Consider the following 16,422-nt stretch of genomic DNA (forward strand, 5'->3'; position numbering starts at 1 on the left):
TATTTCTAAAATAAATAATAACTGAGAAGACACGTCATAGTAGGATCATTAAAATATCCTTAATGAAGTTATCTATTTTTTAAAATCTGACTGAGGGAAAACACCTCTTAAATAACAAGGTATGGAAAACTAACCATTATCCTCTGTTATAGATACAGTTATAAAGAGTTTAGTGAACTCACTTGCCAGGCAACACCACCATGAAAACAGTGGAAAGATAACATATAAGGAAAAAGTTAGTTTTTGTGAACAGAAGCACACTCTTCAAATTTACTGACAGCAGCTGCTAGGTGATAATTCAACATTAACAATCTGCAACAGCGCAATAGCATGATGCATACATCAGGCATAAGAAGGCATAGCACATTCAGTGAATCTGTTTTTTTGAAAATTAGGATCCCATCATTGGGCTGATCTCTTTGAGTTGCATGAAGAGGTAGACCACTTGGTTCTCTTTTTTTTTTTTTACTACCTTATGTGTTAACAGACATATCATGCTATCATAGTCTTCTGATCCTGTCATGCTCTACTATTTCTTACGCTGTACTAATTTTTCCTGTTTACAGAATCACAGAATCCCAAGGGTTGGAAGGGACCTCAAAAGATCATCTAGTCCAACCCCCCTGCAAGAGCAGGGTAACCTACAGTACATCACACAGGAACTTGTCCAGGCAGGCCTTGAATATCTCCAGTGTAGGAGACTCCACAACCCCCCTGGGCAACCTGTTCCAGTGCTCTGTCACTCTTACAGTAAAGAAGTTCTTCCTGATGTTAACGTGGAACTTCCTATGCTCCAGTTTACACCCATTGCCCCTTGTCCTCTCACCGGATATCACTGAAAAAAGCCTAGCTCCATCATCCTGACACCTACCCTTTACATATTTGTAAACATTGATGAGGTCACCCCTCAGTCTCCTCTTCTCCAAGCTAAAGAGACCCAGCTCCCTCAGCCTCTCCTCATAAGGGAGATGTTCCACTCCCCTAATCATCTTTGTGGCTCTGCGCTGGACTCCTTCAAGCAATTCCCTGTCCTTCTTGAACAGAGGGGCCCAGAACTGGACGCAATATTCCAGATGCGGCCTCACCAAGGCTGAGTAGAGGGGGAGGAGAACCTCTCTTGACCTACTAACCACTCCCTTTCTAATGCACCCTAAGATGCCATTTGCCTTCTTGGCCACAAGAGCACATTGCTGGCTCATGGTCATCCTCCTATCCACCAGGACCCCCAGGTCCCTTTCCCCTTCGCTGCTTTCCAGCAGGTCAACCCCAACCTGTACTGGTACATGGGGCTGTTCTTCCCCAGATGCAAGACTCTACACTTGCCCTTGTTAAATTTCATCAAGTTTCTCCCCGCCCAACTCTCCAGCCTGTCCAGGTCACGCTGAATGGCAGCACAGCCTTCTGGTGTGTCAGCCACTCCTCCCAGTTTTGTGTCATCAGCAAACTTGCTGATGGTGCACTCAGTTCCCTCATCCAGGTCATTGATGAAAATATTAAACAGCACCGGTCCCAGCACCGACCCCTGAGGAACTCCACTAGTCACAGACCTCCAGCTAGATTCTGCGCCATTGACCACAACTCTCTGCCTTCTTCCTTTCAACCAGTTCTCAATCCACCTCACTACTTGATCGTCAAGCCCACACTTCTTTAGCTTATCTATGAGGATGCTGTGGGAGACAGTATCAAATGCCTTACTGAAATCAAGAAAAACTACATCTACCGCTCTACCATCATCCCTCCACCTAGTCACTTCCTCATAGAAGGCTATAAGGTTGGTCATACATGACTTCCCCCTCATAAAACCATGTTGGCTGTTCTTAATGACCCCCTCATCCTTGATATGCCTAGTGATGGAGTCAAGAATAAGTTGTTCCATCACCTTTCCAGGGATGGAGGTAAGGCTGACCGGTCTATAATTACCCGGGTCCTCCTTCTTGCCCTTCTTATAGATTGGTGTGACCTTTGCCATCCGCCAATCCTCAGGCACCTCGCCCGTTTCCCACGACTTACCAAAGATGATGGAAAGTGGCCTAGCAATGACCTCCGCCAGCTCCCTCAGCACCCGTGGGTGCATTCCATCCGGACCCATCGATTTACAGATGTCTAGTTTGCATAGCTGATCCCTAACCCAATCCTCATCTACCAAAGCAAACTCCTCCTTTGTCCTGACTCCTTCTGGGGCTATAGAAATCCGGGGCCCTCGGGGAGAGTCTGCAGGAGTAAAGACAGAGGCAAAGAAGGCATTCAGCACCTCTGCCTTCTTTATATCCTCTGTCTCCAGGGCACCCACTTCGTTCAGCAGTGGGCCTATATTGCCTCTTGTGTTAGTTTTATTTGCTATGTATTTGAAGAAGCCCTTTCTATTGTCTTTAACCCGACTAGCAAGATTGAGTTCCAAGGAGGCCTTAGCTGTCCTAATTGCCTCCCTACATCCTCTAACAACTGTCCTATATTCCTCCCAAGCGGCCAGCCCCTCCTTCCATAATCCATAGATTCTCCTTTTCCACTTGAGTTTGCCCAGCAGCTCCTTGTTTAACCACGCCGGTCACCTAGATCCCTTACTTGATTTCCTACTCATTGGGACGCTCCGATCCTGAGCTTGGAAGAAGCGGTCCTTGAATGCTAACCAACTATCTTGAGCCCCTTTACCGCCTAGTACACTTTCCCATGAGACTTCCCTTAGCAGTTGACTGAAGAGGCCAAAGTTGGCCCTTCGGAAATCCAGAACTGTGGCTTTGCTAGGTATTCTATTCCTCCCACACAGGATCCTAAACTCCACCATCTCATGGTCACTGCAGCCAAGGCTGCCATTGACCGTCACCACTTCGACCAAACCCTCCTTGTTGGCGAGTACTAAATCTAGCAGCGCTGCTCTCCTAGTTGGTACGTCCACCATTTGCATTAAGAAATTATCATCAATGCACTCGAGGAACCTCCTAGACTGTGAATGACTGGCTGTGTGAGTCTTCCAGCAAATATCGGGGTAGTTAAAGTCCCCCACGACGACTAAGGCATGTAGTAGCGAGGCTACTTCCAGTTGCCTGTAGAAAGCCTCATCAACTCCTTCGTCCTGATCAGGAGGTCTGTAATAGACCCCCACAACTGTATCACCCGTGCCAGTCTGCCCCTTGATTCGTACCCACAGACATTCCACTTGCTCCTCATCCGACCCCGGACAGAACTCAATACATTCTAGTTGCTCTCTCACGTAAAGAGCAACTCCACCACCTCGCTTCGCTGACCTATCTTTCCTAAAAAGGACATAGCCATCCATGACCACATTCCAGTCATGTGAACTGTCCCACCATGTCTCTGTAATCGCCACTAGATCATAACCTTTAGCCCGCACACAGACTTCTAACTCCTCCTGTTTATTCCCCATGCTGCGTGCATTGGTGTACAGGCATTTCAGGGAGCCAGTCCTAGTACCCTTTTTCCCCTGCGGGACAGGGTCTAAAAAGCTATCCTTTCCCACAAGTGAAACAAGAGATTGATAGTCCTCCTTAGCCCGCCATCCTTCAATCCCTAGCATGTTCCTCTTGGGCTTGTCCCCAACAGGCCCAGTTAAATCCCCTCCCCCCTTCATAACTAGTTTAAAGCCCTGTCAATAAGCCCTGCTAACTCCTGCCCCAAAACCCTTTTTCTTCTCTGGGACTGGTGTATCCCGCCTGTCACCAGCAAACCAGGTGTCCCATACAGCAGCCCGTGACTGAAAAACCCAAACCCCTGCCTTTGGCACCAGTCACGTAGCCATACATTAACCTGCAGAGTCTTCTTATATATCCCTTCACCCTCGCTTGCAACAGGTATGGAGGCAAACACCACTTGCGCTCCAGACCCTTTAATCAGCCATCCCAGGGCCCTGAAGTCTCTCTTCATTGCCCTTACGTTCCTCGTAATAATTTCGTCACTGCCGACCTGAAGTTATCTATTTAGTTTAGCCATACAGTTGCTAGGAAAGGCTCCTTCTATATACCACTTCCCCACAGTTAATACATAGGGTTTGGAAAGAGTACACTTGCAGCTCAGGCTTAGTGTTCTTTGGTGCTAGGAAACTCACATAGACAATACAGAAGCCAAGAATGTGGCTTCTTCACCGGCTACCCACAGCTGAAATAGTATTATATAACATAACATTATTGCACAGCAACTCAATCAGAGGAGCTATTCAGCTGTTATGTTAGGTTTTAGGAGGTCTTTCCTAAGCCTTCGTGGCAAATAAACTCGACATCTAGACACTTTACTTCAAATTATGCCAAAACTTAACTGAAAACCATTAATGGTGTAACAGGTATAAAGTGTAAGTCATTATAATAACAGGCAGGGAATGCTGAAATAGTATTCTGATTTTAAGGACTAAGATTACAATATCATTACTTCATAATTAAAAATTTCTATGAGCTTCTGATAGTACAGCAAATATATCCTAAACTTGCAGAAATCCATCTACATTACCAGCAGACTTCACAAAGCAGACAAGTATCAAATTGCAGTAAAAACATTTGGTAGACTAGAAGAAATCAAAATATTTGTGTCAACTAATGAGTCATTCACATTGCTAGATTCACAAACATAAAAGATGATTCCCATGTGCAATATAAAACCTTAAACACAGAAACAGCTAGCAAGACTCTTCTGAAAACAGAGCACAGATATCCAACAGGACTGGTAGAATATTTATAAACCTGATTAGCTTCTCTTCTGAAATGTGCCACAGAAAAACAAGTGAACAAAACAGACCACTAACAGCACTGAATACTTTGAAAAGACCTTGCTTAGTACTAGGGAAAATTTGCAGAGAAGCCCAAACCATGGAGTCAAAGCCATAAGAAAAATGGTTAGAAGAGCTAATCACAGGGTGTAAAGTCGACAGGATTACTAATTTGGTTCTATTGCTGTTATTTCGAAGACATTAACCCAAGGGTTCTTTCTGAAAAGGATACCAAGTCCCAGATACAAGATACTCATTGGACAGATGAGGTCTGCTATTTCTGTAATACACAAAAAGAAAAGAGACTTTTCTATAGATTCCCACATTTCAAAAATATGAATTCTGTAAACAATCAGCCAATTTTCTTCTATGACAGGCTATTCCACCACTAGCTTGTCCTCCTTCCATTGCTTTGTGTGTCACATGCTATGAAACATGCTACTGACCCTAACAAGGGGGATTCAGGATGAATGATGGTGCTTGATCATTTAAAGAAGTTCACAACTAACAGCAAGTCACAAATACGAAATTACAATGTTAATGAGAAAAGGTCTAGTGAAACCAGTTGAACAGATTTTTTAAACTCATCGATTTTTTTGCATATTAAAGTCACCATAACTTCACAATTATAATGAACAAATTCAAACTTCCTTTGGGTTAAAAGCCAAAATTCTCTTGTGACTTCTAAAACTGAACATCAAGCATTTTACAGCAGAGTTCTGTAAAGAAATATGATATGTTTCTACAGGATGTTATAGAACTGAACATACAGTGATAAAACTATCAGAATGAAATGTTCAGAAAAACCTTGCATTCTGGCAGAGGTGCATTATTGTCAGAGCACCTTCCTTTCTTTTGTAGTACTATCTATTCCTATGGTTTACTGCAAAAAGAGGTTTCTCAAAGGAAAAACAAAAAAAAAGCACAAAAAAAGAAAAAAAATATTTTCAATTCCCCAGCAAGTATTCCATTCTTAAGTGTTTTTAAAAAATCAGAGAGCCATGTAAGCACACTGAACTTTGAACTCTGGAATTCTACAGCTCTAGCTCTTGTATCACAAATAACACAGTCTTTCTCTGAATGCTTTAAAAGAGATGTAACAAGAGCTCCCAATATTTTCCAAATAAAAGGGATTTAGGGAAGGCAGGATTCAGATTAGCAGGGCAAGATATATGTACAGTAAGTAGTCTAAAATACAAACAGAAAATACAAATGTTATTTACTACTTCATACAGAGTGTTTGTTAGACAGGAAGCCAAGTTACAGATGTAGGTAGGAAAAGCCAGAAATACAGAACAAGCTCTTAGCAGCAGCAGACACTGTAGGAAACCATGAGATAGAAAGCATTCAGCACTTAGAAGATGTCTAAAAAGTGTAACGACGATCACTGATTAGACAAAGCATTTAAAGCATTTGTACTTTAACATGTTTTATGAACTTAAGCACAGAGTAATGCACACTTACAAATGGGTTGCTTATTCTTGAGGAGTCAAAGCGTTATAAGAAAAAAGGAAAACAGAGGCATATCTTGTGAAGACAGGTACCTGTAACAAAAGGGGAAACAAAGTGCAGAAGCCATGCAGATAAGAAGTACAAAGATTAAAAAAACACCCCAGAGATGGTTAAAAAAAAAATAGAGCAGAATACGACAAAAGGGAATAATCTTTATTCATGTTAATTCACAAGAGTCACATTGCTAAGAATCATTCATTCACTTGAGAGTTTGGGTTGATTTTTGTTGTTGTTGTTTTTGTTTGGTTTATGTGTTTTGTGTTGTTTTGTTGTTTGGGGAGTTGTTTTTTTTTCTTTTAACACCTTTTCCTTACTAGGAATATTTTTTCAAGTTTTGGGGTTTGTTTTTTTTTACTAGAAATTCAATTTCTATTATAAAAAAGTAATCCATTTTAGACTTCCATATTTTTTATCTCATATGTCCATACCTTCCATAAAGTTCTCCATGTTTGTAAATCCTGATTTGTCAGAGAAACAAGTAAATCTTATTCTCTGTAGTATCAAAATTCTTAGTTTCTTTCTTTTATTTCAAGTCTCAAATTTTAAATTTTGGCAAACATTGTGTGTCAAAACCTTAGTTGATCCCAAACAAATAATTTTTCTTCCAGCTTCATAAAGGTTTTAGCATCATTTCAATCAATACTTCTTTCCCCACTGGACAAGCAGCAAAGCACTTAACAGAATTGTGAAAGAGAACATGGTGCCCAGCATTTCATGGATAGAAGTATCATATAGGTCTAAAGGTAGCCTTAGAAGTTTTGGTTTATTTAAAAACTGCAAGTTATTTTGAATAATTCATAGATTCATAGAATGGTTTGGATTGGAAGGGACCATGAGGATCATCTAGTTCTAACCCCCCTGACATAGGCAGGGACACCTTTCACTAGGCAGGTTGCTCAAAGTCTCCCAGGAATGGGGCAGCCACAGCTTCTCTGGTCAACTTGTTCCAGTGCCTCACCACCCTCACAGTCAAGAACTTTCTCTTAATATCTAGTTTAAATCTCTTTCAGATTAAAAGCATTCCACCATGTCCTATTGCTGTATGCCCTCATAAAAAGTCCTTCCCCTTCTTTCCTCTAGGCTCCTTTTCCTCTTCTCAATGCCCCACCTTTATTTGTGCTTGGGGTTGCCCTGGCGCACATGCAGGACCTCACACTTGGCACTGCTGAACTTCATAAGGTTCACATGGGCCCCCCTCTCAGCTTGTCAAGGTCCTTCTGGATATGAATTCATCCAGAATTCCCTGAAGTCTGTAACAAGATGGTATTCCAGTTCATATCATCTGCACGGAAAAAATAAAAGGCTTGGGCTCTCTCTCACTATGGATTCCTTAAATCTTTCAGTGTTTTCCTTGGACTTTGAAACTAATCAATATTTTTTTCTCTTTTACTGCAAGTCCTCACTCTTTAACCCCACCCCAAGTCATCCCCAGTTCCCCCTGGATCTAAGTGGACAAACACATTGTAAATTTCCACATACCAATTTCATGTCTCTACATATAATCAGACAGGGAAATACAGTTGAGGAAAAGTATTTTCTCTCATAACCAAGACAAACTGATCTCAAATTTTTATACCACACAACTTGGTGGCTCTCTGCTTTAGCTTTCTGTACCTTACACTACTGTTAATTCTAGGGCCACCAATAGGTATGTTGCTAAGCTTCTGTGTCAACTATGTGGGTGGCTTCTCACACAGAATTTCTAAAGCCCTGCTCTTGCTGCATGTTAGAGAAGCACAGATTATTACTTTGGGAAAAAGTTTCAAGTCTGAACTTTAAGAACATACCGATTTATGCGTACGACACTGGCAAACACCAACTCCCAGGTTTTGTTCTGAGTTTTGGGGTTTTTTTGGTTGGCTGGGGGAGAGGGGTTTGTGTTTGCTTGATTCAGATTGCTTTCTTTCCCTCAGTAACTTCCATCTCTTGCATAGTGAGCAGATCACACGTAGTTGCTACAGCTTGTACAGTTCTTTTCACCAGAGTGTGCATGCACAGTGAATAGATCTCCATGCAGATATGGAAAAATAGCACTGCAAGAAATAAAATAGGCTTAGGACAAACAAAGTAGGTGAAAAAAACAAAACCAAAAAAACCCAAAAGGCATAAAGGAATGAAGTCAGATTTCTTAGGAGCTGATAGATACTCTTAACACATTCTTATTGGCAGAGTGCACATAGATCTTGATTTATACAATGGGACACCTAAGCAGATCCTCTAGAAAAGTTACAAGAACACCTGCAGATATATAATACATTTGAAAGAGCAATCTTACACTATAAATACGCACGGTATGACCTCATTCATATTGTTCTTTCATAGGACTCAGATCTTTAATTGAACAAATAAAGGAAGAAAGTAACAAAAGGAGGAAGGTCTGTCTTTTGGTTAAGAACTGGAAGACAGGAAACCTGGATACTACTTCTGCCACTTCCACAGAAGTCCCTTATGGCAAACTTTTCTTGCATTGGGGTATCCAATTGAGGAAGTGAGATTGAGAGATGAAATGCTACAAAGGACTTAACCACAAGTACCTAGATTTGAAAGGCTTGTCTACTTTCTCTGACTCATTACTTTCACCTGAAGGAGTGACAAAAAATTTCACCTATACCCCAGTGATAACGCAAGCTTATACCAGAAAACCACATAATTATAGTATTGAAATCAGGAAAAAAGAACTATAGACACCTCTTGGGTTTATCTTCCTGGTCCTCATATTCAAAGTATTGAACTTCCATAAACAATCAAAAACTCTCAAACATTTAAATAGTCACCACTGCCCTTTTTATGTGAGTTGAAATCATAACCACCAGTATCACCATTGATTTTTGAAGCTCTAAGGATGCTTAGACAATGTATCAAACAGTCCAGCAGCATTGCATTTCTGAAGATCAGGAAGAAAAATTCTCTCTGCCCCCCTGCCCACTTCATTTCTGAGAGTACTTCCAAGACATGCAGGCTAAATTGCAAGCTTTTTCATCAAGAATAAGGTTTTGTGTTTGTTTTTTTGTTTAGTTGGTTGGTTTTGTTTGCTTTATTTGTTTTTGCTTAGGTTTGGTTTTTTGGGGTTTGGTTTGTTGGTGTTTTGTTTTGTTTTTTTTTTTTTTTATTGTGGCAGTTGTGGTCTTTTTTATTTAATTTCCATAAAAACCTTTATTCCTCTTTAGAAAATGCCTCATCATACTGTATTTTTCACAATTGCCACACTGGAGTTAACATGTAATCCAAGAAGCAAAAAACTGTGCCTTGTTTCACTTTGTTATGAGCACTTTTTATTTAGCTGAATAACTTCAGATTCAGCACCCTAAATGTTTAGTTTGCGATTCAATCTAGAAAGTACAAGAAACCATGACTACAGTGAAAAGTAACTGTGCAAATTACAATTTTAACTTAAAGAAAACAAAAAAGCCAAATAACTTTTATTATACAAGAGGAGGGGCAGGGACAGAAGAGAAACACAGCTTCTACATTGGCTTTAGATCTGGAAAAATTCACCAGAAACATGGAAAAACAATACCAATAGAAAGATGTGAGGAAATGGTCACAACATTTTTCCAAAGCTATACTGAAATAGCTGTACTGCAGAATGTGGATATATATGCGTAACTAAGGAAAATATACACACTACACATGCTATAGTGAACTGGCCATCGCTGACGGCAACATTATTTTTCATGGTCCTGCGCAAGTGCTCTTCACAGGACTACTGACATTTTTTGGAGAGTAACTAGATCAATTTGTTTTATAAAACTGGTTTCAAAATGTTTTCTCTCCTGAGACACAAAACTGTCACTGATTGTAAGTTCCTCACTCTCTGAAACAGGAAAATAAAGTTCCTATAACAATAATTTGGTTGGGTTTCTTTTCCCCTCCACCAGATACTATATAGTTTTAAATACTGTATCCACAGCAGTCTAGGTGCCAATTAGAGAAATTAGGTCTCTCAGTACATTAGAAAACCACTAGAATAGTGACTCAGTACTCTAGAGACTTTCCAATACAAACTCTGAATTCCCACAAAATCTGGGGATGAAGAAGAGCATAAACAACAACTCATGCAGCACAGAGATATGGCATAAGGCCTCAGTTCTAATTTCCTTACACAGACAGGATAACTGTTGACTAGAATTGCTGTGGAAACACTTGAAATCAGTTTGTATATGTATGGTACACTTTTCCTTTGGAGACAGGTATTCTTTGGGGATGTGTCTACTTCTGAAACAATCTAAACTAAATATGAAACAAGACATGGTTGTGATGCTGCACAGGACTAACATCCCTTGGATTTGTGTTAACTTTTCCCTGTGACAGCACACAACAGTACATGCCTTCGAGTCCCTCTCACAAAAAGCAAGAGCATGAACTGGAATTCTGGGACAGACATACATTCTAGGCTTGGTTGCAGGATCAATAAAAATATATACTTGCATCTTGTATTTTGAAACCTGACATAACCCTTTTAAATTCCCTATAGGATCCATATCACACCTTTATCTAATCCAGAGAAACTTAATCTCACATAAATCCCATTTCTTTGGAAGAGCTATTATGTTGAATATTAAAAAGAATAATCAAGAAAAGCATTTCGTACAATTCCTGGATTTTATTGATCTAGTCCACACAATGTCCTTTCTGAAAAAATAAGGGTAAAAACACATTTCCTCATTTTCAGTTCCAGCCTTCCCTGTGCCTTCACACCTGTGACCACTGACAGATTCAGTCTGCCCATTCTGTTGCATGGGCTTTCTCTGAAATAGCCCTCATCAAAAGGCAAAAGGATTCTCTTTCAAAACACATGCAGAAAATAAGAGCTTTATATGTTCTTGGGGGTGGGGGACTGTATTTATTTTTAAATTTTACTATATAGAATTGCCCTGATGAACCAAGCTGTTTGCCGGAATATAGTGCGTACTACATGGCAGTTCTCCAGATCACTTCCTGTGCTAAGATACATCATAGTGCATAGTGGATATAAGGTGAAATGGTTTTGTTCATATAGTATGGCAGAGTTCTGCTTCCCTGAATGCAGTAGAACTGACCAGAAAGTAGTTTCCTTTTCCAGAAATCTCTAGTTTACATAATACAGTGCTTTCAGTTCTGTGCTGCTGCTTCCTTTGAGAGCTGCATACTATTGCACGTTTCCAGTCTGCAGCTGACTTCCTCAGTTTTTGTATTCGCACACAAAACTTGCCACCATCAACACTTGCCATCAACAGGACCTACTGCCTTTGGTTCTGTTTGCAGCTAGTTTTCTACTACAGTAAGAGACTTCACTGACCCTTTTGCAAACCTATATTCTTGGCACAGCAGTTGGCTTTAACAGCTTCTTTGACTTTTTATCCAGGATTCAGCTTCTGAAACCCAGTAGAAGCAAGCAATTAACCTGGATGTCTGGCACTTTATCTGACTATTGGTTAGCCTGAGCATTTCCATGGTAAAGTCATTAGTCTGTCTTCTCTATTATGTGCATCCAAAGTAATATTCCATAGCTCCATCCCATGAACAAAAATTAAACTCGTAAGTATAATGGGACACCTCATTGCTGTTTATTCTAGTCCACTCCATGCTTGGCTATTCAGGACTTCTAGGACTCACTTATTTCCAGAGCAAGTTTTGGCTAGAATCTAATGAACAGTACCAGTTACAGTTACAGCTAGAATCTAATGAACAGTACCTTGGCACCTGGGATCCCCAAACTATGATCCTCCACATAGCATTTCTTCCAGAAGACAATATACTCATGCAGTCTTACTATGACTGTGAGCTTAATGGCATTACCAAAGTATCTGCTAGAAGACTCGGGTAGGAAAAGGTGGAGAAATATAAAATTCCTGATGAAGAAAAGCTTCTCATTTTTGAGACTGCATATCAGTAGCCAGTTAATTACAATAAAATATTACAACCTGACCTGAAGAAAGAAGACTAGAACGACTGACATTTAAATCCTTTTTATTTCTGATTTTATTTCTGCATTCAGTAGCCATACAACACCCCCCCCCAAAAAAAAAAAACCCAAAAGATAACTACCCAAAAATAAAATAAATTAGAAAAAAAAAAAAACAATCAACCAACCAACCAAACAACACAACACAAACCCCGTTGTTCCACACATGAAGTCTGTAGTTCTATGGGAATGCAAAAGGTTATTGTATTATTCTTTTCTTTTCATAGAATGTCCATTTTGCTAAAGTGAAAATATACTATGCAGATACAGCTATTAAATGCCAACCAACAGCCAGATTTTCAAAAACAGTTGATTAGTATAATCACCAATGTCTTTGGTCCCACGAGGGCACCAGAGGCCGGACAGATTATACTATAAACTTCGTATCATATACCATATCATATACCTGAACCTGAAGAAAGTCAACCAGGTTAAAGAAATTTTCATTTATAGTGTTCAGCAGTTTTCACAGAGTACAGTAAGTTCCAGTGATTTCCATCATGACAGAGAACTGATGCAGTAAATAGAGTCACATCTCTACTGCAAACATGTTCATCCATTTAAAATGATGGCTGGATATTCACTGCCACAATTTACCAGACTTCAGGTATGCAAATTTGCAAATGCCTAGAGAAATGCATTCCAGATTTCCACATTAAAAGTGAGGTTTTAAGCATATTTGGATCCTCAAAGAAAAGTGCAGCTGCAGCCTTAGAGACATTTAAGCACTCAAGCCTGGATGACAGATTGTACCACTTACCGCTGAACTGGTAATGGAAGGGAATCTAAGTGGTCCTCACCCTTAAAAGCCATATTTATCCTGTTCTTACATGCACTTCTCCATAGGCTGGAATCTAGAAAGAAAACAAACACTTGTTTAGTAAACATAGGGAAACCCAGGTCTCTTCAGTCCAGGGTGGCATGGCATTCTCCTACTGATCTGTGGAGCTCATCATAAACAATACAAAAGCCTCTCCCTCAGGCTACCACACAATTCCAACAGATAACAAAGGCCGTTAAGAACATAAGCAACACAGGGTCCACATATTCCTGAACTTCCTGGACTACTGCACAGATCATAGCTATTTGGGCTGAACATTTCTAAGTTATTCTTTAGCATCATTTATTTTGAATTAACTTGAACTATTAGTATGATTGTTATTCTTCAGGTTATTGTGATAAAAACTGCAAGAGAAAGCAAGTGTATGTTCATGTGGTTTCAGGATCATTTAGTACTACATGTTGAGAAAGGTCCTTGATGTCTAAGTCACTGAAGTACGGGGTCCTTCCATGTTAAACAAGTTTGTTTTATCAGTTTGAAAAGCTCTATACATCTTTCCTCCATGTTTTTCCTTTCTACCTGGTAACTAAGAGACACATCCAAACACTATTGTCGTAGAAAGAGGCAAGAAAGGAGGAGGAAGCTCCTCATTTTCACGCACACATACAAAGTGCCATCTCCCTACTTTTAATTTGTCCTGTCTTACATCAGGGCCTTACTTACTATAGGTCAATGTATATTCTCAACACAAGCCAGGGAGGATTTATTCTACCGAAAAAGGTGAAGTCATTCCCACTCACCTACCTGGCCAGAGGAAAACTAACGGAGTAATAGGATATATTTGAAGGAAAAAGATTAATCCATGACTCAAGAAGAACTAAGAGATGAATGAATGAATTTGGAGAAAGAGACAGGAAGAGTGGGGAAAATTATGTTTTCACGCATCTGAAGAAAAACCCAAGATCAATGGCTCTCACTCTTGAAGAAAATACTTTACACAGGAACTTGATGCTGTTTGTGTCACCAGCTAGGGCAGAATGTTTTTGATGTAGCCACTACTGAAATTCTGTCATTTGGTCATTGTCTACATTCTGCAAGCTGAGTCAGCCAACATTTAAGATATTTGCCACTCTAAATTGTTCCTAATTGACACAAGCTGGTCCTCAGTGTCTCTACCAGCAAACTGATCTCATTGTTGATGTATGGTTTTGTCCTTTCTCCCTGTCCCGATCTCACAAACTGTCCTGAGTACATTAAAGTATCACAACCAAAGTGATGTATTCACATGCTCTGTCCACTATCAGACACCTGCTTACTTCTGCAGTGTTGTTACCCTGAACCATCTTAGTCCATGTATCTTGTGAAGCAGTATATTTAAATCTGTGAGAAGAATCTGTTTAGATAAGAAAGGTGGTTTAAGTGTTACTGAATTCTCTGATTTAACAAGATGGCAGGTTTTTGATAGATTTTGCTTGAAAATTCATATGCCCAAGTATGAAGGTATTAGTACGTATACTTCTGCTCCCATGACACATCAAGATTTGAAAAGCAAGCTTACTGTTTTTGTGGTTTTTTGAAAGCATCATCATATGATGCAGAGATTTCATTAACAACTGGAATAAACAGGCTATCTTCATTTACTTTTACTAGTAGATTTTTTTTTTGTCTTTATCAAAAACACTTAAGATGGGCTACTTCCAATAATTATGATTACCACTGTCTTCATTTGAGGAAGATACCATTAATCAAAGATAAACACATCTGCATAAAATCTTAATCTCAAAGATGAAGTTTCCTCTCCTACCTCCTAGTGTGTAAAGGACTGAGAAAACAGTCTTTCAGCCTTCAGAAGTACAGACTTCATTGACGCTAGCTATCTTTTTCCGCTCAGCATCAGGCGCAGGATTTACCTTCTTATGCTACTAACACAAAATCAACATCTTCCCTCTGGCAAGCTCTAGCTACTTCACCATTAGCTCAGCTTACTAACAACTTTTGTTTATAAAAATCAAAACATCTGCTTGTATTCCATTACTTTTAACCAGTGACAATGTACACACATAAATTATATTATTGCATGTCACTGTTCTCCATAAATTAGAAACCTGACAAAAATGCAGTTTTTTATACACTGTCTTCCCACAAAACACACATTTATATTATGGTCAAGAGCCTTTAAAGACAAGATCAACTCCTCCTTAGAGTCACTTACCCTCCAGGAACAATAACAAAATGCTGCACCAGTATCTTAACCAAACAGCCCACACTACAATTAGATATTAGCTCAAATATTTAAGCCCATGGTTACTGTTGACAACATGATGAAATGCTCTTCCCAAGCATCTGGAAGTCTGCCAAGGGACAGAAAAGTGCCACACTAGCCCACCTAAACCTGTGACTACAAAAGAGGTTGGAGACCCAGCTGCTGATATGGTAACAAGCTTCTGGTCATGTTCAGAATGGCTCCTGCATATGCTGGGAAATCATGGTGCTCAATGCAGATGTTGTTCAGTTTTCAGTGTAAGAAAAAGGCAACTGTATTTCCTAGTAAAGATCCTGACAGGTCTGATGAACCCTTCTGTTTGGTTAATGCTGCTTTTTATTTTATTAAAGGCCACAACACAGCGTTGAGCTCTAGACAACAGTCCTAAGAGGAAGGTCTCCTAATATAACTGACTATTTAGGTTACTTCCTAAGCATCACCTCAAACCAAAGCAAAAAACTTTCAGAGTATCAAATATTTTGTCTTCCACAAAAACAAACAAAAAACCCAAAGGAGAACAGGTTGCATGCACTCAAGGTTACAAGATTGAGACATGTCTTAACCTTTTCCAATAGCTGCTTCCTCACAGATCGTGGAAACAGTGTGACTGCAAGCAGAGCTACAGATCTGAAGCAGTGCCTGAAGTCAGACACCTTGCTCCTAATGACCGTTTGAAAGATGCTCCTCTGACTTAATTGAATAAAACATATATATATATGCTTTGTTATATGCTACACATGTATATACATGCACTCACATTTATGAAGTGTAAACATACTAATAGCCGGTATCAGCAAAACTGTCCAGGAGAAGTTAATGGTTGTTTCCCCTGACTTAAGTGGCCACTGATTGAGGCACACAGCTGATCAGAGATGCTGTCTAGATAAACTTGTATGAAAAAATAATGCTACTTGTAGTTCACAATATTGGTCATTTTGGTACAAGCCTGGGTGACACTTAAGCTGAAATAAAATAGTCACTCTTGTGGGGTTTTTTAATATCTTATATAGAAATTTACATAAATTTCTGCACATAGACTTGTACTGCAGTTATAGATAATGACTTGTAATTGGTTTAACTCTTTTCATAGACACCAGTTTGCGCATGCGGAATTAGATATATCCAAAGCAGCAGTCTCTCTCTGTCCTTCATCTTTCTTTGTCATTTGTCATGTCAACACTGAATTAGATTTTAAGACGTTGTTTCTTCAT

At 39.7% G+C, this 16,422-nt stretch overlaps 1 protein-coding gene across 1 annotated transcript in view; it reads right to left on the bottom strand.

Moving 5' to 3' along the window:
• The window catches only part of INSC (INSC spindle orientation adaptor protein), a 134,125-nt gene that overhangs the window by 82,338 nt on the left and 35,365 nt on the right, over positions 1 to 16,422 (bottom strand). The window contains exon 2 of the mRNA XM_065685879.1: positions 12,928 to 13,021. Coding sequence (XP_065541951.1) covers positions 12,928 to 13,021 — 94 coding nt within the window. The remainder of the gene's footprint in view (positions 1 to 12,927; positions 13,022 to 16,422) is intronic.

The sequence above is a fragment of the Lathamus discolor genome, chromosome 6, assembly GCF_037157495.1.
Source record: "Lathamus discolor isolate bLatDis1 chromosome 6, bLatDis1.hap1, whole genome shotgun sequence".
Classification (NCBI taxonomy): Eukaryota; Metazoa; Chordata; class Aves; order Psittaciformes; family Psittacidae; genus Lathamus; species Lathamus discolor.